Source organism: Chenopodium album, chromosome 24 (genome assembly GCF_948465745.1).
Source record: "Chenopodium album chromosome 24, dcCheAlbu1.1, whole genome shotgun sequence".
Taxonomy (NCBI): Eukaryota; Viridiplantae; Streptophyta; class Magnoliopsida; order Caryophyllales; family Amaranthaceae; genus Chenopodium; species Chenopodium album.
Genome location: NC_137857.1, coordinates 13,271,591 through 13,296,828, shown reverse-complemented (window position 1 = coordinate 13,296,828; position 25,238 = coordinate 13,271,591). Strand labels below are relative to the sequence as shown.

General features: G+C 34.5%; 2 protein-coding genes and 1 long non-coding RNA gene across 4 annotated transcripts; 2 read left to right on the top strand and 1 right to left on the bottom strand.

Moving 5' to 3' along the window:
* Positions 1 to 467: 467 nt before the first annotated feature.
* On the bottom strand, positions 468 to 4,648 carry LOC145612120 (uncharacterized). Of its 2 annotated transcripts, XM_081667488.1 has the most exons (10): positions 4,413 to 4,648; positions 3,412 to 3,608; positions 3,256 to 3,318; positions 3,072 to 3,149; positions 2,358 to 2,989; positions 2,136 to 2,273; positions 1,807 to 2,017; positions 1,651 to 1,725; positions 1,458 to 1,556; positions 468 to 1,360 (listed from the first exon to the last, which is right to left on the bottom strand). In XM_081667488.1, exons 5-10 carry the CDS (start codon positions 2,718 to 2,720, stop codon positions 987 to 989), a joined length of 1,260 nt encoding a protein of 419 aa, XP_081523614.1. In that variant the 5' UTR covers positions 2,721 to 2,989; positions 3,072 to 3,149; positions 3,256 to 3,318; positions 3,412 to 3,608; positions 4,413 to 4,648; the 3' UTR covers positions 468 to 986. The 2 variants fall into 2 exon arrangements, with proteins under 2 accessions (XP_081523614.1, XP_081523615.1); XM_081667489.1 differs by having other exon boundaries at positions 1,458 to 1,520; positions 3,072 to 3,318.
* A 5,286-nt stretch (positions 4,649 to 9,934) lies between these two features.
* LOC145610198 (uncharacterized) lies at positions 9,935 to 12,601 on the top strand. Its single transcript, XM_081665479.1, has 2 exons — positions 9,935 to 10,296; positions 11,293 to 12,601. Exons 1-2 carry the CDS (start codon positions 10,117 to 10,119, stop codon positions 11,488 to 11,490), a joined length of 378 nt encoding a protein of 125 aa, XP_081521605.1. The 5' UTR covers positions 9,935 to 10,116; the 3' UTR covers positions 11,491 to 12,601.
* A 7,026-nt stretch (positions 12,602 to 19,627) lies between these two features.
* On the top strand, positions 19,628 to 23,392 carry LOC145610199 (uncharacterized). Its single transcript, XR_014106243.1, has 2 exons — positions 19,628 to 20,020; positions 22,825 to 23,392. It is a non-coding gene; the product is annotated as an uncharacterized LOC145610199 (long non-coding RNA).
* The last annotated feature ends 1,846 nt before the right edge of the window (positions 23,393 to 25,238 follow it).

Sequence of the window (25,238 nt, the reverse complement as noted above, 5' to 3'; positions counted from 1 at the left end):
ATGGTGGGCATGGAAGGGGGATTGGGAAGTAGGAGGAGAGTGAATATTAAAAATAAAAAATAAAAAATTGGTTGTATTTGTGGTGTATTGGTGGCGTACTGGTTGTTGTGGTGGAGGAATTGGAGGGTTGTTGGGTTGTTTTCGTTTTTAAGGAGAGAGGAAAGAGAAAGAGGAGGAGTGAGAAAGGAAATTGAGAGAATTAAAAAAAAAAAATTTAACCTCACAAGTTAAAGGTCAAATGGATCTATTGGAGAAGGTGGGGTATAAAGGTTGGATTTTGAGGAATAAAATGAAGGTTGGATTTTTAGGAGAAGAAAGTGCAAAGGTTGGATTTTCAATTTACCTTTACTATATTACTAAATATAATATTAAATGACAAGATTTTATTACTAAATACTTAAAAGACTTGATAAAATAGGATAGTACTATTTATAGCATAATTATCCATTTTAATTTATAGCATCCTGACATAGTTATACCAAAACTTACAATGTACTGATAATTAAAATACTGTCAATACTTATGCAAAAGCACATACACATGTTTTTTTCCAAAAAGTTACCTAAACATGATACTTAAGCAAAACCTACATAAACTATAACCCAAACCCATTAACTGCTGCCTTACATCATGTAATTTAAATTTTTAATATTGTCATATAAAATAAAAATATTGTCATTACTTATCGGTAATAAGCTGGGTTAAACCTGATGTTAGCATTCCTTTGGTAGCCTAATGGCTCGATATGTGCGTAAACTATAGCACTCGCCGTCGGATACATTTTCTTCAATCAAAGACTTTGCATCATTTAAGCATTGTTTTGAGCATTCCCAGAACTTCAACACCAACTACATTGTTTCAAGCACCATTTGTATGCTCAAGAATGTACTTGCTGACACTAAACTGCGAACTCGCAATGTGCCTAGAAACATTATCCTTTACGCCAACACCATAATTTTTAACAATCGGATTAACCTCTGACTGATCTAGGTCTGACTGATCCTCATGTGACTTATCCTCATCTGACTGATCAAGACTTGCTTTATGATCATTAGCTTATCAGTAGCTTTCACATCATTGGCATTATTGGCATGATTATCACATGGTCCCTTAGTTGATTTCCCATGATCATCACTTGCGGTCTCAACGTTTATTTCATTACTTAGTTCCTGATTAGATGGTTGAAGTATGGATAGGTTATGTATTGATGGTTGGGTAGTTGATGGTTGCTCAGTTGATGTTTCCTCCGTGGATGGTTCCTCAATTGCTGGTTGCTCAATTGATTGATCATGAACAAGCTCATGAGTCACAGGACTCACAAGATGATGAAGAAGTTCCATAATTACAGCTTCCTCTTTTTCTACAATTACAAAAATTCACACCCAAATTCAAGCCGAGTAAAAAAAAATACAAAGCTAACTGGAAAGACATTTAGAAAATAAGAATAGGGTAATTACCTTCTGACTTCTCGTTCTCGATCTTCTTATTCTTGCTCTTCTTCTTCTTACTCAACTCATTTTCTTTTGAACAACCAAAAATAGCAAATGTTAACTGGACTAAATGACAATAATTTCAGTCATGCTTACAATTATCAATAACCAAATGACAAATTTAATTAATAAAATGACAATATAAGAATTGTTTATTCACCTTCTGACTTTTTGTTACTCTTCCTTTTCCTTTTTACTTCTTCTTCATCAAGTACATTCAGCTCATTCACTACTTCTTTACAACCAAAAAAGTAAACAATTATAAAACTATAAACCATTTAATAAGCCAAATAACACGACAAAATCATGTAGTTACCTCCTGACTTCTTCTTCTTCTTCTTTTGATATGCATACTCTATTTTAACATTAGTTCTTCTCTCTTTTACATTTGTAGTAATCCATGCCAAATCCTCATCATCAATATCATCTATTACTTCATCATCCTCTTCTCGTTTCCTTTTAGCAAGGAAACAATCCTTTGCTTTCAACGGGTGACCTATATCCCCACCATAAGACACATCCAGACACTAACCACAAAATATACATAAGTACAAGTAAGAATCCATGCCAAAGTTATAGGTCTAGGTATAGATTGATCGATTAAACAAACTATCTAACAAATAAAGCAAAAAAATAAAAAATTACCCCCTTTTTTCCAAAGTCACCCATTCTAAATCGATCTTCTTTACATGCTTTGTTCATCTCCTTTGTTGTCCATACTTTTAGCCTCGGAAACTCATTCCAGTCAAGTGGATTTCTGTTCAGCCTATCTAGATAGAATAGCTGCCAATTACATAAATAGTACATCAGGTTTATCACTTCTAAGAGCATTGGTTTACATTCACATCTTTTAAGGAGTCAACTTACCGACAAAAACAAAGTACACCCACCACTTCCACTAGAAAATCCATTGTTGTAAAACCTTTTACTAAAGCTTCCCACATCATGTAATAACTCTTCCAGAATGAGAGAGCACCAATTATACTTTGTAGCATGTTTCGCGACTGCAGCTGCATGCAGATATTTCTTCTTCAAGCGATGACATGTTGTTGGACAAAGTACATTCAACATCAGCAAGACAAAAACCTGCCGAAACTCGTCCTCATTAGTACATGGAGACTCCAAAGCTTCAATCAAAGTCTTCCTTATTATCCCTTCTGTCTTAGAATTGTAAATGGTGCGGTACTTTATCCACAACCTGTCCTCTAAGTCCTTATCAACGACTTCCATCGGTACGGTCTTCGTTCGTGAGGTAGGCCGAAAACCCAGTGCACCTGAATAGGATCAAAGGGAAAAACCATCCCATCTGTAGTGCGAAGGCACTTCTTATCCACATTTACCCGAGTACACAACCAGTATGCCAACAGTCGAGGTAACCTTTTCCCAACAGCATAAAATAATGTACCAAAACCCATTTCTCTAACTATTCGAGTCTTTGTTTCATCAAATTTACCTAAAACCCTACCAAAGGTCTCCAAAGGGCAATTCACATTCATTGACTGCAAAATAAAGGCAGAAATTTAGAATAGATTAAAGTCTAAATTTATCTCTTAAAAACAGCAAAGGTCTCAACAAACATACCGACTTCTCATATTGTTGGAATGTTTCGATAACTTTCCTGGCCTCCTTTATCTTACCGCCTACACTTTTTGAATTATCCTTTTGCCATCGAAAATAATAGGAGACGATCATCATGATACTTTATACAACTCATAACAATTAAACTGAACAAATAAAATCACATATATACAACTCATAACAATACCGTATAAACAATCGGATCAATGTTTTTTATCACGATCTTCGGCTTCACCAACTTCGCCTTCACCTACATACATTTTGAAGATTGATAAACAAATATTATAAAATCATTGAAAATATAACAGTTATTGTACTACCAAAATAGTAGAAACAACTTTACCATTTCCTGATTTGTTCTGGTTGAACCTTCTTCACTATCATCCGCACTATACGATTCAAAAAGAGGTTCCACTTCTAAATTAAGATTTAAAAGTGTATCAGTTTCTACATCACTACCTCTTCCCCCTCTCCCACCTCTCCCATCTACTACCCTCTTACCTCCTCTCCCACCTACATCCCTCTTATCTGTCCTCTTGCCTGCAGTAACCAACCACTATTTCAAATTTTCACAATTAACCAATTTCAAATATAATGTTCCAAATAAATATATATAATGTTTCAAGTTAAAAATCAAAAAAGGAAAAGTTATAACATTATTTTTGTAGTGCTCATGCTCAAACTAAGACAACAACAAAAAATGACATGCTTATTCTTTAATTATAACAACTCATTCTTATATCCATTATATCTTAATCTAAGAAATAAGATCAAAAGAAAGCATAGCAATGCATATTACAGGCTAATATCAATTAAACAATGAAGAAGAAAAAACTTGATTATAGCTTAAAGTGCTAGGATTAAGATATTTTCCTTGTAGAATTCTTGTCATCTATAATTTTGATATTGTCATATTAAAACAAACCTATATTACTTATTACTAATTTTGGACTAAAAAACCTACATTACTTCATGATTACAAAATTAAAACCTTAACAATTTTGGACTAGAAACCCTACAGTACCTCATAATTTAAAAATTAAATCATACATTATCACGAAACCCTAACTTTGCTAAGTTATTGAAATTTCAAGTAAAAAGCAACTAAATTTGTAGTAAAAACCGAAATTTAGTACAAACTTAGGTTCCAATTGCAAAATTATCAACAACAAAAAAACCTAAAAACATGCAATAACCTATATTACTTCGAAATTTCAAAAATGCATCTTTCACAAGATACCTTAAATTAAGTAAGAATTGTAAATTAGTTTGATATTTTCTAGTAAATAACCAAGTCACATGCAATTTTAACAATAATTAATAGATTCAACATTAAACACTCACCTCGACCCTTCATTTTTCGTCGGTCAATTGCGGACAAAATTCTCTCATATAATCTTTGATTAAGGATCTCTTTCCCCGACAATCTACGGGTAGAAATAGTTGGTCTCCTTGATTGTTCAACTCTCCTGGGTACTTCAACTGTTCAACAAGCAAGCTTTAGAGAAGAGATGAGAATATGAAGAGGTTCAAGAGAAAAGTAGAGAAGAGAGAGAAAGAAAGAAAAGTGAGAAACGAAAAAGCAGCGGGACTTGAAATGAAACAGGGATAGCACATTATATATTAGTATTTCTTTTTAAAAATAAAAAAATTAGGCCTTGCGAATTTACCGATATACCCCTGGGCTGAGACCGACTCCAATTATCATGGACTCCAATTGTCATTGACTGATAAACATTCATTAGTTCGGAGGATGATTGTGATTTGTGAATGATCATAATTCCATATTCCAACATGCACTCCAAATCCATTTCTTCTCTCTCTCCTCTAAATTCCCCTCGAAAATCAAACCCCATCAAAACCATTCCCAATCACACACTTTCTTGTAAACCCACTGACCCATTTTCCTCACCTTAAAAAAACTCCAATGTGTAGACACCAAATTTTGATCCTACCTTTTTAATTATCACTAATAATTTTTTTTTACTATAATTATTGTTTTTTTTGCAAATAATAATTATTATTTTGCTAATTATTTTATAAACTTAATAATGTTTGTTTTATTACATAAAACGAAGGAAACGAGTAATGATAATGATTTTTTATTAATAATTTCCAAAATACATGTTACAATTTGTACTTCTAAATTACAAAATATTGAAGTACAAGCTCACATTACATGCATTATTACCCTGCTCCACCGAAGTAATTTTCGGATTTTTACTTGTGGATTAACAAGTAAATTAATATGGCCATTAGGAGGACCACTAGCCCCACAATGTACATGAAATACACCCTTATCATCCTCATGTCTTCCTCAAATGTAAAGACAGGCTGATCTTCTTGATTTTCTTGAAACATGGTGGTTGAGTTTTATGGTGGTTTTTGTTTGATTTTTTCGGGTAAGGAGGAAGATGGAAGAAGATAAGAATTAAGTGGTGAGTGGAGATTTTGGATAAGGGTAATTTCTTTTTATAGTAAAAAGTAAGTATTTTTGTATAACAATCGTATTTTTGTACGTATTTGTATAATACTCGTATAGTATAAAGTACAATATTTTTATCTCGTTAGGGGAATATGTCATTTTCCTTATAAACAAGTATCGTTTAACCCTTTGGAGTATAGTAAGTATATTAATATGTTCACTTAGACCGTTAGGGTGCTTTTTATTTTATCTAATATTTTTTCTTTTGTGATTCGTGCACTATCCTATCATATGACCAATTTACCTAAGCTATAAAGTCCATTACTCTAAAAGACTCATGTCCAACCAATATAGGGGAATGACAAACATTCCCACACCTAAATGGGTACTATATGTTGTAGTGCTTAAGGGACCTCCTTTTATGTACGTCTGTTCTAATATCCTTGTTCCGCAGTTAATACTTGATCCGATAAATACAAGTTCGGACCTAACCTGGCGATATTTATCTAAGAATAATTGAGCATTGTATGGATGAGAGTAAAGAGGGGTATGTATGAGTGTAAATGTATGGTTGTACGTATAATTATTGTATGAATAATGGTAGGATCCCCTAAAAAGACGGATCATGTTTTTTGTTGAGTTTTCATTTCTCTGACAAATTTGTTACATGATGTACGTTTTGTTTTTCTTTCTTTTACTTTTTTTTGTTTTTTTGTTTTTGTTGTTTAGTTTATTATTTTCTTTTTATTTTTTTTCTGTTTTTCTTTCTCAGATTTGTTTACTCAATCTAGGTTGTGTATTCCTTCTTCAATTTTGATAAGCAATTGTCAATGGTGAGTAAACGTTACCTTTTTTTTTTATCCCCTGCGGTAAATGTGGTGTCCAATAAATTTCAGTTTGGATCAATTGTATCAATATTTATCCGACGCTAATTGGGATAGCAGGATTTCATACGCGTCATGTATTGTATTTTACTATGCAAGCACTATTTGACACTATGCAAACACTATTTGGCACTATTCCAAATAGTAATTTTTGTTATGAAAACTTTATTTTGCCGACATATATTTGGCTCCAGTTTTATTTGTTTTCCTGTTGTTTTGATCTAGTTTTGTATATTTTGACTTTGTTTTTTTTACGACTATGGTAAATATAAGTTTGCGTTTTAGTAAAGTAAGATAAGAGTTCAATTTTTTTTTTTTTTTTTAAGGTCATTCGGTTAAGGGAATATATTTTACTCTTGACCACCTTAAATTTACGTTGTATGACTTAGTATTGTATGATGTATTTTCACGTTGACCTTGTCAATCTTATGATTTTATATGATCCACTTTTTTTAGTAAGGGTTATTATTTGAAATGCTCGTATGTATAAGGTTTTGTCGTATGTTCAGATATTCTTGGGTAAATTTGTATGTACTATCTAATAAGGGTAGGGGTTATTTCTCTTTTACTTTTTTTACTAACTCTGAGATATTTTGTCCAACCCTTTTAGTATTGTAACCTAACGTCTTTGTATATCTTTTAGAGCTGAATCTCATAGCTAACTTTTTTTTATAATTGTTGTTTTCCTTGGTAAGTATAATAGTGACTGATTAAATTTAGACGCTCTTTTATTATATACCATGTAAGTATTATTTTTTTTTTGAGTTATGACACGACTTGGTCATACATATTTTTTATATATATATACCATGGCATTTTAGAACCTTTTTATTATGTGAATATTAGAGTTGATTTTATTACGGTTTTCTTTATTTTATCAGTTTAAGAGTTGCAAAACAGATTAGCAAGTTTGTTACATGTAAAACAAGAGAATTTAATATCAAGATTCTCATTATTACCAAGATCTTGATATTTACCAAAGTAATCCTTGAATTTTAACTTATTTACTTTTTTTTTTATTTACAAATTAACCCCTTTATTTACCTATAAATACCCCCCTAATTCTCAAGTTTTAACACACCAAAACATTCTTACAATTCTTCTCTCTAAAAGTTCTCTCTAAAAATTCTCCTCTAATCTTAATTTTAGTTAAAATCTCTCTAATTTAGCTTTATTATTAAGTTATTAGCTTATTAAAAAGCATCTTATAATTAAGTTGCTATTTTCATTTAAGTATTGTTATTATCTTTAATTCCTATAAAAAAAAACACAAAAATATTTCAAGTGTTGTTGTTATTATCTTTGTTAGAATATTAGTTTAATTGCTTAAATTTTCCTATTCTATAATCTTAAAATAAAAAAAAAAGTTTATTTCTTAAGTTTAGCTTTATTTTTTCAAGTTTGTTTTCTCTAATCAAAAATAAAAAAAGTTCATTAGCTTCATTTTGCTTTAGTTTCTTTAATATATCAAAACTCAAAAAAATTTACTTAGACTCTTTAATTTAATTTTAACTAAGGAGTGATCATATTTTCATCCTTGATAAACCAAAGAGGTTGTCCAAAAAATTGCTACATCTAGCTCAAGGTATTACCTTCATTTTTTTTTTAATTTCCTTAATTATTATTACTATGCTAACTAACATGTTTGCTTCCATGTGATGTTACCAATAGGGGTAATGGTGATATTAGGTGCTAAATTAGCCCTAAATCTTTCATTACTCCACATTAGAAAGCCAAGCCTATCGGTGAGGTGATAGGTTAAAAGAGGGGGGTAATTGCATTTTGCATTGCATCTGTTTCTAATGCATTATAAAATTTGAAAGATTAATACATTCATATGTTTGCCTAAAGCATATTTTTAAGGATGATTTATTTTTTAAAGTGAGTTTAAAGACCTAATGAGTTAAAAGTTTATGTAGAGGTTGTTCAAGAATAGTGAGTTACTTACCACGTCCCAAAGATGGCCTATGAAAGAACCTTTACAACCAGAATCAGTTCCATTTCTTTAGCTCAAGTGATATAACTTTTCAAGAGCTTTCCAACCATATCTCACAATAATTTTTTCGATTTTTCTATGATTTTTAATGATTTTTTTAGTTTAAACTATCAAAAAAATGAAATATGCACGTTTTTCTCTTAATTGCTTTTTAAAATTTTTATTAATGGTGGTATGAAACCTATATTACACTATATTATATATATACTTCTTAACTTATGAAGTTTTAATAAAAATGTCTTTAATCTTATTTTAAAAATGATTTTAGAAATAAGAGTTTTAACTAGCCTTAATTCTAAATGTTATTTTAAGAAACTTTAATCTTATTTTAAAGATGACTTCAGAAATAAGAGTCTTTAATTCTAAATGTTGTTGTTTTAAAATCTTTAATCTTATTATAAGATGACTTTTGTAATAAATGGTGTCTTAAGGATTTTAATTTTCTTTTAAGACTTTATAAATAAAAGTTTTAACAAATTTTATCTTTCTTTTATAATTTTGTGAATCTTCTTATTTCAAACCCTTTTGTGAACAAGAATGAATCATAACTTTGATTGTTTGTTTTTAATAAGTAATAATAGTTAATATGAGGTTATGGCCTCATTTCCAAACATGAGGTTAAGATTAATTATTTAGCCATATAAGGTTGTAACAATTATCCATCTCCATGAAAATAAGCTTACATCCCATTATAATTACCCGATGGATTAATTGACAATCGGATATGATTAAATAGTTTATTGTTTCCTTTTATTTGGAAGTAAGGCCTTGACAGGTGTCGTGTTTTACTTGACCAATTCCATTAAGCCTAAACATATAACCCTTAAAACCTTACAAAAATTACCCTTGAGTGAATTTAAACCCAAAGTGAGATTATATAGTGAACCCTTACAGTTTTGCTCCAAAAAATACCTTTACCCACTAAAAAGTTGTCAATTAGGACGCTTTTGTTGAATTGTCTTATTCAAAAGACATTTTTGGTGATCACTAATCGGGGTGATTTTCCTCAACCAAGGTGGTTCATTTTACTTTTATAAGTGAATCCGTCAAAGATCACTAAAATCCCACTTACAAAAATGACATTTATGTCAACAACCCAAATTAAAAACCCAATAGAATTGGTTATTTAAAACATGACATCTGTTCGAACTACGAAGGTTTTGATCCGTGAGTGAATTCAAAATCTCACTATGATCGGTACGTAGTGCAACTTTGGTGCTCAAACCTACCTTGTATTAATTATTTTTTATGGTTGATATGTCTTAAAACTCGATTTTTTTTTAAACAACGCAATAGTAAGAGCCCGTTCCTTAGAACGGAAGAGAAGACGAGTTCCAGATGTTCGATTCTCTTAACCTAAACCCCGAACCCTATGCCTTTTTTTTTATGGAGTTAGCAGTTAATTTTATTTATTTATTTAATTTTATTTCTTAAAATTGACTGTTTTAAAATCCGTCCTTATTCGGATAAAAATAAGGTGGCGACTCTAATTCTTGTTTATAAGTCTTATCAGACACCTAAGTGGAACCTTTATAGACTAATCTTCGTCCACTAAAAAAAAACCAGGTACCACACAATGTTGAGATAAGGGTATGCACAAATAGGACTTGTAGGAGGCAAGGATCTTTGCAAATTCTTGAAACCCTTTTGGGAATTTCACCTGCCCATGTTTCTGTAACGTCCTGTGGTTGTCTCGGCTGCTGTGGTAATGGTCCTAATCTTGTTGTATTGCCTCCTGCAGCCATGATTAGCCATTGTGGGATGGTGGCTCGTGCCACTGAGCTCATGGTTGAGGTCTGTGGTCGAGGGGGTGATGAATTTGATGTTGCTAAGAGGAGCTTGGATGCTCTTGCTTTTAGGAAGAGGGCCGAGGTTGAGTTTGAGAAGCAAAACTATTCTGAAGCTTTAAGTTTATTCTCTCAGGTACTAATTAATTCTACTAATTAATAGTTATAAACAATAATCATGTTATATAATGAAATTTTATTTGTGCTGTGCATTTTGTGTTACATTGAATGTTGTTATTGAAGTTAGGTGGATTGGAATATTTTAGATGGTGATTTTTTTCAATAATTTTTTACAAAGTGATCTTAATGGGTTATTGTTAAATTTATATAGTGGTTCATGTGTTATTGAATAACAAATAACTAGAATTGTGTTTTTGGATTGATTTGACAGGGTTTTCTTGCAAAAAAATTGTATGTTAATATTGTAAAAATTGGCTTTTTGGATTGATTTGACAGATAACTAGCACCTAGCTTAATAGTCCAATTTTTTATGTTAATATTATAAATATTAGGTTTTTGCAAAATTTAGGATTTAAGCTAGATGATGTTTGATATAATCGTATAGTGTATGAAAAAAATGACGAGATGTAGATTTGAAAATGAGGTGAGCAAACGAGAGAAAAGTGAGGTTATATACATCAAAATGTAGTGTTGCAACCATAAGTGTGCCATGTAATTACAATAAAGATCAATCACCGAGAAGGTCACAGTAGAAAAAATTATGTTGTCCAAACCAAATATAATGCCCAAAAGCCTAATCAAAGCCTTCATATCAATAATTTTACAGCCAAACTCAACAATTCTCGTAATGCGTTCATTTTAAATAAGAGTAAAACCAAGAAGTATGAATTTAAGACAAGCTATCGAGCAAATATGCACAAACAATACCAGCAACAGACTCTTGGCAAGCTAATATACTCGCATACCCCATAGTTTAGCATACATCTACAGCCTGAAAAATGACTAAATTAAGAAAAACCGCGTGGGTTGCCTGGGATTGGTTGTATTGTTCCAAAAAGGAGGGAGGTATGGGAATGAGAGACTTAAAATTTTCAATAAACATATGCTTGCTAAGCAAGCTTGGCACATCTCAAGCAACTCCCAATCTTTGATGGTTAAAACTTTGAAACAGAAGTACTTTCCTAATTCTGAATTCATGGATGCAAAGATTATCTCTAGTGCTAGCTATACTTGGAGATCCATCCTCTCTGTCCGTGATCTTCTTAGGAAAGGTGCTGTTAAGGTGGTTGGCACTTTGCAGTGGTCACTTGATTACTTTATGGTACGATCCTTGGGTTCTCAATCTTCTTGTTTTTCGTATTTTCTCTAAACACAACCTGACTGATGAGTGATGACTCCCCCTAAATGTGTTGGGGACCTGAATGGGGAATGGGATACTGTAGACACCCATTTGTGTCTACCCAAAACCAAACCCAGTGATGAATGCCTTTCACGTTGTACCATTATCGAATTAGGTGAAAGTGGTTGAAAGTCAAGTGTTGCGGTTTAGTTTTAATTAAAGTTCTCTTCTCTCTGTTTTTGAAAATGACTTTATTTATTTGAAAATAGCCGAACCAGTTTAGCTTAGTCCATAATTAAGGTCCAATAATAGTGTAGTTGGATGAGGCTCGAAAAGACCTTTCCAACGATATATTATAAGCCCAATTCCGATGAATATTGAGGAAGTTATGGCCAAAATACTAAACTGGGCCCGGTTAATTATTTAAATACGGCCCAATGATCTAGAGGAGGGCCCAATGTTAATTATTATTCCTAAAACTATTAGGATTAATTATAGTTTTCTAGAAGTTTCTAGAAAGTTCTTTTCAATTCTAATATTATTAGATTTAATAATTAATTATTTTAAAGTAGATTTTTATTTGGAGTAAAATATCGTTTTATTATCTTAAAAATACATATTTTATCTTATGTACGGATTCCATAGATCAAGTTGATTAAAGATCGGATTCCGCGTGAAGAAAACGCGCTAATACAGGTTGTCGCCAAATGACAAGTCTGTCGCCTCGCGACAGACATTGTCGTGTCGCGACAGAGTTGATTCCTGGCGACAGCGTGTAGTTTTATTCCTTATCAAATTCTATGATTTTCCGGACTATTATCATTATAAATAGGGTCCGAGTCCTTGTTTTCGGAATCATCAATTCTCATTATTCTTTCTTAATTCTCTCTTTTCTCTCTTGAGCAATATATGCTTTCTTTCTCTCTCTCTCTTTCTAAACAAGCTTTTTCACATACAATATTCCGCATTCACAAGATTTAGAGTCTCTTAGCCAAGTTCGAAGTTGCCTTCGCCCTAGACGTGCAAGGTTTGATAATTTCTGAGGGTTTGGTCTAAAACTAGTCAAAACTTTATTTAACTTGATTTCAATTTAATTATTTAATTGTTCTTTATTTATTTTCATTGAAGTTTACTAACTTGTGTATTTTGTTATTAGAAAGATGTACGAGGCTTCAAAGTAAGTAGATTAGCTTACTCTCTATTTCTTTCACAATGTAGAAAGCATGTTTATTATTGTTTTATGATTCCTAGTATCATGTTAGGATGTGTTCAATTCCTAGTATCATGTTAGGATGTTATTTTATGCTTTCTAGTATCATGTTTAGGGTACCTTTACTCTTTTCTAATATCATGATATCATGTTAGTACCATGTTAGGTTTAAAGCTTTGATCTTTATTGTTTAGTCACATGCTAGGATTTGTTATTAATCTTGTTAGTATCATGCTTAGGATCTTGCTATTATGTTTAAGCGTTATTATGCCATATCATGCTATTATCATCATTATTGGTTTGCTTGATATATTTTATTGTTATTTCTTGATCACACCTTTTATGATTTTTAAAGGGAATTTGTACTTGAAATCACGCTTAATAAGATAATTAATAATTTGGTTTAGGCTAATGTGATTTTAACTCAAGTGATCGCCAATAATAGTATTATTCGTGCATTAATATTCAACCAACATAGATAAACAGGGTAGGATTAACATAATGTTTGTATGTTATTTGAAAAGCGCACATGAATACGAGCAGAACAAAGTAGAGGCCTATTTTATAGGGCGGGTCCTTTCTTTTGTAGATTGGATTCGTACCCTCATCCTCGGACCCTATTTGGCTCAAGACCTTATGGAGTAGTTGATGGTCCTTTTGGATTGTCTTTTGGGTTTACAAGTTCCTAAAACTTGTTGGCGACTCTTTTGCTCTCTTTTCTTTCCCTTTGGAACGCCACCATACTTTAGTGTATGATCACAGTGCGGTTCAAGTTTGGGGTTATCATAATGCTTCAAATATTCCCTATAGTTTTTGGCGACTCCACTGGGGAGGATTTCTATTTATATTCCTGAAATTTATTTAACTTTGGCAATTATTTAGAATAAGCGGATGAGACTCGAAAAATTCTAAGTATTTCATGTGCGTGATTTGATTAACATTATTGTCATATGCATTAAAAGGTCCTCATGGGAGCACCCCATGAGTCAATCCATAGGAATTTTACACGTAGGAAATTTAAGAAATATCTTTCATGACTAAAATAAAAAAGATGATGCGAAATCTGGAAAATTCGAAGAACACAGAAACTTGCCAAGGCATGTAGGAACTAGCGCCTAGAAAACAGGGCTTGTCGCCCGTAAAAAGTTTCTGTCGCCTGGCGACAGTTCTGTCGCTTGGCGACAGGAGCTTTTTTTGCGGCGACAATCCCTGTAGTTTGGCGCCAAGTTCTTCCAATACCGAGCCAGGGGTCTGCCTTCTTGCTTTGACCATTTCTAGCATTGTTGGCTTGATTTTGCTTATTGATTGAGTCCTTTTCTCACTTTTCTGAACCCATATGTGTTCTACATATGGAAACAACCCTTTGGGGGTTCCTGTTTCACCTGCCCAATGGAATATCCCACTATCATGTGCAAAGTTCAGATTTGGGTAGGTGCAAAGTTTGTGAATCCACCAAACCATGGAGTCGAGTTCGATTTCATCACGAACTCGCGGAATCCTGTCCATTCGCTCCAACCCTCCCGGTAGGCTTGTGTGCAATGCATATGGATTCATAACCATGGACCTTTTTGACTTAACCCATATCCTCGAACTTTAGAGAACTAGAGCCATGGTTAGGTTGCAAACTCATCATATTGTGACTATGTGAACTACTTGTGTACCTTTGCTTGTATATATTATATGTGTGTTAACCGTTTGTTTGACTTGTGTTAAAGACTAAATAAATTGACTAATGACTAAAAGGACTTTGTTTAATTAATTAATTTTGAATTAATTAATTTTGAATTAATTAAAGGCTAATAAATTAATCAATTCGGCTTAGTACGATTTTAGGCATGTCCATTTAGAGTAAAATTACTGGAAACAGTCCAGATTAATGTTCCAGCAATGGCACATAAATTTGGACTGTGGCGCTGCAGTTTAGTGTCTGTCGCCTGGCGACAATTTTGTCGTCTGGCGACAGGCTCTAAACAGTGGCGACAGTCCTGTTGTTTTAGCTACAGTCCAGTTTTCTTGCTCGAGTCATCACGACGAGTCTAATTAACAGTCTACTAATCAGTTTATCAATTTATTAATGGTTCAAACTATGTTTAAGTCTTTAACTGAGTTTAGGCACTTAAAGTCCAATGGTCATACACTAAGAGTCAATGACTTTGTTTAATTAATTAATTAATTAATTTGAACTAATAAAATTCCCTTAAATCGAGTCATAATTCCTTTTAGTCAACTCGGATTTTTATTCCCGTATACTGCACATGCGTCAACTTGTTTTGGTCATAGCTGGAGTTCTAGGAAGAACCACGAGTCGTATAACCTATGGATCTGTAGCCCCGAGTTTTATCTTTAATTTGGCGTTGATTTAGTCCCAATCAGAGTCACAGATGAAAAGTTATGACTAAAATACCACAGCCTGTCCTGTTTAATGCACATACGTGAAGTATTAACTTAGTCCTTGCTTGAGTCTAATCACATAGTCTAGCCACATGGTCATGATACAAGTCTTAACATGTCACCTACACTCATTAGTCTTAGCACACACTTTGTATATGTCACCATAACCATGTCTTAGGTTCATGCGTGAGTCGTTTTTCTGTCATTTGAGTTAGGGTCCATTCTATTCCTAATTCTTCCATATTTCTTCATCTACATCTTCTTCCTACTCTCCACATACTTTCTTCCATATTTCTCCATCTACATCATCTTCCCACTCTCCACATACTTTCTCCACACATATTATTCCCCTCATACTTCCATGGTCTTGCTCCATCTATGCACGTTGAATCGAGTTTGAGTCATGTGATTGACAAGAAAAAAAAAAAGTAATGATGAGACAAAATACAAGGCAAGCTTCTCACTAAGATTTCATGCTTTCTTCTTCTTCTTTTTTCAAACCTTTCCCCCATAAGTCTAGCATAGGCATCTTTTGTCTACCTTAGATTTATTACATAGGTTTTTTATTTTGTTCCCCTTTAATATAATGAGCATTTTAATTTCTTGCATATGATCATTGCATCGCATTATTCAAAAAAAAAAAAAAAAAAATCAAGGTTGAATTAAGCACAAGGTATACCAATGATTTGAGGCACCCTTGTAACCATATCATATTACCTTTCACCCTTCAAACATATAATCCCTTTCTTGACAAACCACTTTGAGCCTCGTCTAACGATAGACCTTTCATTTTTCAACCCACATCTACTAACCTTGGGATGGGATGGTGTGTAACTTATGCAAGTTCTAAATATGAAAGCTTGAGTGACCTCAATAGAATAGAATAAAAAAAATATAAAAATAATAAAAGTGTACAAAAGGGCAAGTGTTCCAATGTCTATAATATGAAAATATCTTTGATAAGAACATGTCTCAGATTGCGTCTCTTATCGAGTGCTCGGTACCGTGCCTGAGAAACATGAATGCCAAGTGAGTGATAGACCGCATGATCGAGATTGCCCACACTTATAAAAATAAAAAAAAAATGCAAAAGCAAAAAAAAAAGAAGAAGAGCAAAAACAAAAAAAGAAAAAGAGCTCAAAAATTGAGAAAACTCAAGCATAAAAATATAAAGATTCAAAAGCAAGGTTGCACACCTTGGGGGCTTATCTAGGGTCTTGAGCCTTTATCCCATTCTTCTTAAACCTTTAGCCTAACCACGTTACAACCCTTAAAAAAGACCTTTTTGAGGTATACACACACTTGTGCGAGGTTCGGCTAGAGCTACGTTTGGCATGATTCCTAACGGATACGTAGGCAACCTCACATTGAGGTGCGGCCATAATAAAAATACATTCATTTTCACATTCACACACTTACACCATGATCATGTCAAGGGATCTCCAATGCTCATCCCTATTTACTTAGAGCTAGACTTGGGGGCTTGATCCTTACATCATTAGCCTACCTAGCATAAGAGTCATCATTATTTGACTTTTATCAAATAATATATTTTCCATACACTTAGCCTTTGCAGCTTAACTTTAGTGTCACTTTCACACACATCACAGATACATGACCAAATAGACTTCCAATTAGGAACCCTTTGTCATGAATTCTTAACATAACGTTGAAGCATGCTTTGTCATATCAACATCACTCATTACTTATAATCATCATTGTATCAAAGTATGAAGTGCTTAGCCTCTGTGCCTAAGTTACCTAAATGCTTTCATAATCGAGTCAACTAAAATAGTTTATGATGAATTAATCCTTGCACCTTGAGAGGTAGTATCAAATGCATATACTTGATTAAGCTCATTCAACATGCACCATCAAACACTTCGATTCTTTTTCGCGTCTTTCTTTTTCGGGAGAAAGTCGGTACCCTCCACAAAAATGACAGAAAATTTTTGCTTTTTTGCATTTTCGAGTCATGTACATTGAGTCATGTTTTGTCATATCACATCGAGTTGAGTCTAGCACATGTGTCAAACGATTTGAGTTAAGTCATGTCAAATCAATGAGTCAAGCAACACTAAGCCTTAGGTCAACCCTAAGATAATAAAAGATGAGCAAAGTCCTATAGTCTGAAATATAGATGCAGGTACATTCCAGCGAGCAAGAATATTCCCGAATTTTTTCGAAAAACCGCGAATATAGATATATGAGATTCTTCCAAGATGAGAGGAGTTTGAGCAAAAATTATATGGATCAGTAAATCATAGGTGAAGAGCCTTAATTTGCAAAAGATTTGAGCAGATTTGGTTGTAAGGAAACGACCAAATTGAAAGTTCGGAACGATATCGCGGCGACAGTTGTCTCTGGCTAGCGCCAGAGCGGCGACAAGATGCTGGGCCCCACATAATGACTTTATGGACCTATTTTAGCAGTTTGGGTTCCTAGGTACGCCAGTTAGCCCCTCTAAGCAATTTGACATGATTTAGTAGTCGGCTCGATTACAATCACAATGAGTGATCGACCTGACAAAAGATCGTCTCACTTAACTTAAAGCGCCTAAGTATTGGCTCATCGCAAGCACCAAAATAACAATTCATAACGATTTCAATTCCTAGGATGGAAGAAGATTTGAAGATTCGAGATGACGGAGCCTTCAACAGGGGCTTTAAGATTTAAAAGAGTCTATTACTTAGATTTAAGAAGGACGGTTTGAGATGAAGCGACCTTCAATAGCTTTCACTATGATTGGGGAGGTTATTATTGAGAAGAACGATTCAAGATGAAGCGATCTTTGATAGCTTTCGCTAAGATTGTGAAGGTTATCACTTGATTTGAGAAGATAGCACGAGATGAGCAATCTTCGACACCGCCCGCTAAGATTGTGGAAGTTGTCACCAAGATTTGAGAAGATAGCACGAGATGAGAAATCTTCGACAACGCCCGCTAAGATTGTGGAAGTTGTCACCAAGATTTAGGAAGATAGCACGAGATGAGCGATCTTTGACGACCTTCGCTAAGATTGTGGAAGTTGTCATCAAGATTTGAGAAGATAGCACGAGATGGGCGATCTTCAACGACCTTCGCTAAGATTGTGGAAGTTGTCATCAAGATTTGAGAAGATAGCACGAGATGGGCGATCTTCGACGACATTCACTAAGATTGTGGAAGTTGTCACCTATATTTGAGAAGAGCAGTTCGTGATGAGGCGGTCTTCGACAACATTCGCTAAGATTGTGGAGGTTTTCACCTAGATTTGAGAAGAGCGGTTCGTGATGAGGCGGTCTTCGACGACATTCGCTAAGATTGTGAAAGTTGTCACCATGATTCAAGGAAAAGCTCGAGATGTAGCAGCAGTGATAGACAGCGTTCCCTAGGATGTAGAGAGTTGTCACAAATCTTGGAGATGGCGAAGTAAGGTCACCTTCGACGGTCCCTCAAGGTAAAGAAGAGATTGTCTATAGCGGCGATGCACTGCCGTGGCGATGTACGGCCACAACCTAAAAGATGACGACATACAGTTATTTTCGATGATGTTCCCGAAATACTGAGGAGGATTGTCACCAAGAATATTGAAGGCGACAACATATGGTTATCTTCAACGATGGCGTTCACGAGGCACTGTGGAGGTTGTCACAAACAACAAAAGCAACAGCAAAAACGGTTACGTTCAGAGACGTGTGCTCGACGGTGCAAGATACGCGTTTCTTAACTCTTTTATCTGTTTTAACTAATGATTAGTTTGCAGGTATCAGCGTTATAAGAATGATTTGGAATCGCAGAACGTTTTAAATCATTCTCCGTCCCTATCGATACTTTGACTTTCGTTTTCGAAACATAAGTTTCTCCAAACTCAGTCAAAGTGGGGGCTTCAGTAGACACCCGTTTGTGTCTCCCCAAAACCAAAACCAGTGATGAATGCCTTTCACGTTGTACCATTATCGAATTAGGTGAAAGTGGTTGAAAGTCAAGTGTTGCGGTTTAGTTTTAATTAAAGTTCTCTTCTCTCTGTTTTTGAAAATGACTTTATTTATTTGAAAATAGCCGAACCAGTTTAGCTTGGTCCATAATTAAGGTCCAATAATAGTGTAGTTGGATGGGGCTCGAAAAGACCTTTCCAACGATATATTATAAGCCCAATTCCGATGAATATTGAGGAAGTTATGGCCAAAATACTAAACTGGGCCCAGTTAATTATTTAAATACGGCCCAATGATCTAGAGGAGGGCCCAATGTTAATTATTATTCCTAAAACTATTAGGATTAATTATAGTTTTCTAGATGTTTCTAGAAAGTTCTTTTCAATTCTAATATTATAAGATTTAATAATTAATTATTTCAAAGTAGATTTTTATTTGGAGTAAAATATCGTTTTAATATCTTAAAAATACATATTTTATCTTCTGTACGGATTCCATAGATCAAGTTGATTAAAGATCGGATTCCGCGTGAAGAAAACGCGCTAATACAGGTTGTCTCCAAATGACAAGTCTGTCGCCGCGCGACAGACCCTGTCGCCGCGCGACAGACATTGTCGCGTCGCGACAGAGTTGATTCCTGGCGACAGCGTGGAGTTTTATTCCTTATCAAATTCTATGATTTTCCGGACTATTTTCATTATAAATAGGGTCCGAATTCCTGTTTTCAGAATCATCAATTCTCATTCAATTCTTCTTTAATTCTCTCTTGAGCAATATATGCTTTCTTTCTCCCTCTTTTTCTAAACTAGCTTTTTACAAACAATATTCCGCATTCATTAGACTTAGAATCATCTAGCCAAGTTCGAAGTTGCCTTCGCCCTAGACGTGTAAGGTTTGATAATTTCTGAGGGTTTGGTCCAAAACTAGTCAAAACTTTATTTAACTTGATTTCAATTTAATTATTTAATTGTTCTTTATTTATTTTCATTGAAGTTTACTAACTTGTGTATTTTGTTATTAGAAAGAGGTACGAGGCTTCAAAGTAAGTAGATTAGCTTACTCTCTATTTCTTTCACGATGTAGATTGCATGCTTATTATTGTTTATAATTCCTAGTATCATGTTAGGATGCTTTTAATGCTTTCTAGTATCATGTTAGGATGTTATTTTATGCTTTCTAGTATCATGTTTAGGGTGCCTCTTATCTTTTCTTATATCATGATATCATGTTAGTACCATGTTAGGTTTAAAGCTTTGATCTTTATTGTTTAGTGACATGCTAGGATTTGTTATTAATCTTGTTAGTATCATGCCTAGGATCTTGCTATTATGTTTAAGCTTTATTATGCCTTATCATGCTATTATCATCATTATTGGTTTATTATTATGTTGCTTGATATATTTTATTGTTATTGCTTGATCACACCTTTTGTGATTTTTAAAGGGAATTTGTACTTGAAATCACGCTTAATAAGATAATTAATAATTTGGTTTAGGCTAATGTGATTTTAATACAAGTGATCGCCAATAATAGTCTTTTTTGTGCATTAATGTTCAACCAACATAGATAAAACAGGGTAGGATTAATATAATGTCTGTATGTTATTCGAAAAGCGCACATGAATACGAGCAGAACAAAGTAGAGGCCTATTTTATAGGGCGGGTCCTTTCTTTTGTAGATTGGATTCGTACCCTCATCCCCGGACCCTGTTTGGTTCAAGACCTTATGGAGTAGTTGATGGTCCTTTTGGATTATCTTTTGGGTTTACAAGTTCCTATAACTTGTTGGCGACTCTTTTTGCTCTTTGTCTTTCCCTTTGGAACGCCACCGTACTTTAGTGTATGATCACAGTGGGGTTCAAGTTTGGGGTTATCATAATGCTTGAAATATTCCCTACAGTTTTTAGCGACTCCACTGGGGAGGATTTTTATTTATATTCCTGAAATTTGTTTAATTTTGGCAATTATTTAGAATGAGCGGATGAGACTCGAAAAATTCTAAGTATTTCATGTGCGTGATTTGATTAACATTATTGTCATATGCATTAAAAGGTCCTCATGGGAGCACCCCATGGGTCAATCCATAGGAATTTTACACGTAGGAAATTTAAGAAATATCGTTCATGACTAAAATCGAAAAGATGATGCGAAATCTGGAAAATTCGAAGAATACAGAAACTTGCCAAGGCATGTAGGAACTAGTGTCTAGAAAACAGGGCTTGTCGCCCGTAAAAAGTTTCTGTCGCCTGGCGACAGGAGCTTTTTTGCGGCGACAGTCCCTGTAGTCTGGCGCCATGTTCTTCCAATACCGAGCCAGGGGTCTGCCTTCTTGCTTTGACCATTTCTAGCATTGTTGGCTTGATTTTGCTTATTGATTGAGTCCTTTTCTCACTTTTCTGAACCCATATGTGTTCTACATATGGAAATAACCCTCTGGGGGTTCCTGCTTCACGTGCCCAATGGAATATCCCACTATCATGTACAAACTTCAGATTTGGGTACGTGCAAAGTTTGTGAATCCACCAAACCATGGAGTCGAGTTCGATTTCATCACGAACTCGCGGAATCCTGTCCATTCGCTCCAACCCTCCCGGTAGGCTTGTGTGCAATGCATATGGATTCATAACCATGGACCTTTTTGACTTAACCCATATCCTCGAACTTTAGAGAACTAGAGCCATGGTCAGGTTGCAAACTCATCATATTGTGACTATGTGAACTACTTGTGTACCTTTGCTTGTATATATTATATGTGTGTTAACCATTTGTTTGACTTGTGTTAAAGACTAAATAAATTAACTAATGACTAAAAGGACTTTGTTTAATTAATTAATTTTGAATTAATTAAAGGCTAATAAATTAATCAATTCGGCTTAGTACGACTTTAGGCATGTCCATTTAGAGTAAAATTACTGGAAACAGTCCAGATTAATGTTCCAGCAATGGCACATAAATTTGGACTGTGGCGCTGCAGTTTAGTGTCTGTCGCCTGGCTACAATTTTGTCGTCTGGCGACAGGCTCTAAACAATGGCGACAGTCCTGTTGTTTTAGCTACAGTCCAGTTTTCTTGCTCGAGTCATCACGACGAGTCTAATTAACAGTCTACTAATCAGTTTATCAATTTATTAATGGTTCAAACCATGTTTAAGTCTTTAACTGAGTTTAGGCACTTAAAGTCCAATGGTCATACACTAAGAGTCAAAGACTTTGTTTAATTAATTAATTAATTAATTTGAACTAATAAAATTCCCTTAAATCGAGTCATAATTCCTTTTAGTCAACCCGGATTTTTATTCCCGTATACTGCACATGCGTCAACTTGTTTTGGTCATATCCGGAGTTCTAGGAAGAACCACGAGTCGTATAAACTATGGATCTGTAGCCCCGAGTTGTATCTTTAATTTGGCGTTGGTTTCGTTACAATCAGAGTCACAGATTAAAAGTTATGACTAAAATACCACAGCCTGTCCAGTTTAATGCACATACGTGAAGTCTTAACTTAGTCCTTGCTTAAGTCTAGTCACATAGTCTAGCCACATGGTCATGACGCAAGTCTTAACATGTCACCTAAACTCATTGGTCTTAGCACACACTTTGTATATGTCACCATGACCATGTCTTAGGTTCATGCATGAGTCGTTTTTCCGTCATTTGAATTGGGGGGTTCATTCTATTCCTAATTCTTCAATATTTCTCCATCTCCATCATCTTCCCACTCACTACATTCTTCCCCATGCATATCATACCTCTCACTCTTCCATAATCTTTTCCCATATATTGCATGTCGAATAAAGCTTGAGTCAAAATAATTGGTATGAAACTTATCCCTAATTTCCCTTTCTACAGTACTTGGTCAAGGAGAGAAGGGCGTTTAATCAAGGACAACACTTTTGTTCAAGTCTTGCTTTTTGACAAACCAATCGGTAGGAAAAGGAAAGCTAAGAAGGCAATGGCTAGTCAAGAAGAACTTAATGAGGTCAAGGGACAGGTAGCCAACTTGGCTGAGATGTTACAAAACTTATCGCTGCGAATAAGTAATCCTGAAAAACAAAAACAAATGGACCTAATCCAGGAAAGCTTGGGCAAGCTGTCCAACGACTTTAGATTCCAAGAGATTAGCTCCCAATGGGGTCTCGGTGGATAAGGACCTTCTCCCACAGAAGTTCAATCCCAATGACATCCCTAAATTTAAGGCTATGGATAACCCTTATTTTCATTTAAGAGCTTTTGAAACTATAATGAACATTAAAGGTATAGATAGAAAAGCATTTCACTCTGTATTTTCATTATCTTTAGAAGCTGTATGTCAACAGTGGTACTTTTCACTTGATAAAGAAAAGACCTCTAGTTGGGAATCTATTGTAAGTGCTTTCATTGAAAGATATAAATGCAATATACAAATTGAAACCGACCATAGACAGCTTGAGATGCTAAGACAAAAAGAAAATGAAAGTTTCACTTCCTTTTTCAACAAGTGGAGGGAAACTTCCGCTAATATGATTGAAGTCCCTATTGAGAAGGAGGCTGTGAGGTTGTTTATCAAGAATTTACAAGAGAAGTATTCGAAACATTTGAGATACCAACACAACTTGAACACTTTCAAGGCAGTCTATGACATAGGCATTGAGATTGAAGATGACCTTGCAAAACAAAAAGCTACTAACAATAGTAACCAAAGTGGCTGGAAAGGAAAGAAGAACGACAATCCTTCTTCTTCTGAAAACACCTACTCTAGTAACAATGTTAGTACCTTTGACCTCAATGAAGTCTTAGCCATGAATAATCAAGAATCTAAGAAAGAATTAAGGAAAGAATTCACTCCTATTGGGATGAGCTATGATGTTGCCTTCGATCGACTCCATACTAAGGGGCTTATTACTTCCATTGGACCTATTCAAGATCCCGCACCTGAAAAGAGATTACCTAGTTGGAATCCAGATGCACATTGCAAGTATCATCAAGGTAGGGGTCATACTACTGAGAGCTGTTGGAAGCTAAAGGAGGCCATCCAATATTTGATCGACAATAACAAGCTTCCTATACCTCCAGTCGGCAAGAAGACCGGATGATGATAAAGCACAAGACAAGAGGCGAGCTTCAACGACAAGATTTCGTGACCTCTTTTTTCTTTTTCTTTTTTTTATTCCTTTCCCCAATAAAGTCTATATAGCATAGGCACCTTTCATTTTCTCCTAGTTTTTACTTTGTAGGACTTTGATTTACTTTTTCCTTTTAATAAAATGAGCATTTAATTTCTTGCATATGATCATTGCATTGCATAATTCAAAAAAAAAAAAAAAAAACAAAAAAAAAGGGGCCGAATTAAGCACAAGGTATATCAATGATGGGAGGCACCTCTTGTAGCCATATCATATCTCTCACCCTTTAAATATATAATCCTTTTCTTGATAAACCACTTTGAGCCTTGTCTAACGACAGACCTTTCATTTTTCAACCCACATCTAACTAACCTTGGGATGGGATGTCGTGTAACTTATGCAAGTTCTAAATACAAAAGCTTGAGTGATTTCAAAAGAGTAAAATAAAAAATATAAAAATAATAAAAGTGTACAAAAGGGCAAGTGTTCCAATGTCTATGATATGAAAATATCTTTGATAAGAACATGTCTCAGATTGCGTTTCTTATCGAGTGCTCGGTACCGTGCCTGAGAAACATGAATGCCAAGTGAGTGATAGACCGCATGATCGAGATTGCCCACACTTATAAAAAATGCGAATATGAAAAAAATACAAAAGCAAAAAAAAAAAGAAAAGAGCAAAAAATAAAAAAAAGAAAAGAAAGCTCAAAAGTGAGAAAAAACCTCAAGCATAAAAATACAAAGATTCAAATTAAAAGCAAGGTTGCACACCTTGGGGGCTTATATAGGGTCTTGAGCCTTTATCCCCTTCTTCTCTAACCTTTAGCCTAGACACGTTACAACCCTTAAAAAGACCTTTTTGAGGTATACACACACTTGTGCGAGGTTCGGCTAGAGCTACGTTTGGCCTGATTCCTAACGGATACGTAGGCAACCTCACATTGGGGTGCGACCATAATAAAAATGCATTCATTTTCACATTCACACACTTACACCATGATCATCTCAAGGGATTTCCAATGCTCATCCCTATTTACTTAGAGCTAGACTTGGGGGCTTGATCCTTACATCATTAGCCTACCTAGTCTAAGAGTCATCATTATTTGACTCTTATCAAATAATACTTTTCCACACCGTTAGCCTTTTCAGCTTAACTTTAGT

What these genes read in the sequence shown, in the direction of transcription:
- LOC145612120 (XM_081667488.1), bottom strand. Translation starts at nt 2,720, where the DNA reads ATGGAAGTCGTTGATAAGGACTTAGAGGACAGGTTGTGGATAAAGTAC. An exon ending in GGTGTACTTTGTTTTTGTCG is followed by an intron (nt 2,274 to 2,357) that starts GTAAGTTGACTC and finishes TGTAATTGGCAG; the next exon opens with CTATTCTATCTAGATAGGCT. An exon ending in GTGACTTTGGAAAAAAGGGG is followed by an intron (nt 2,018 to 2,135) that starts GTAATTTTTTAT and finishes TTTTGTGGTTAG; the next exon opens with TGTCTGGATGTGTCTTATGG.
- LOC145610198 (XM_081665479.1), top strand. Translation starts at nt 10,117, where the DNA reads ATGATTAGCCATTGTGGGATGGTGGCTCGTGCCACTGAGCTCATGGTT. An exon ending in CTTTAAGTTTATTCTCTCAG is followed by an intron (nt 10,297 to 11,292) that starts GTACTAATTAAT and finishes ACTTTGAAACAG; the next exon opens with AAGTACTTTCCTAATTCTGA.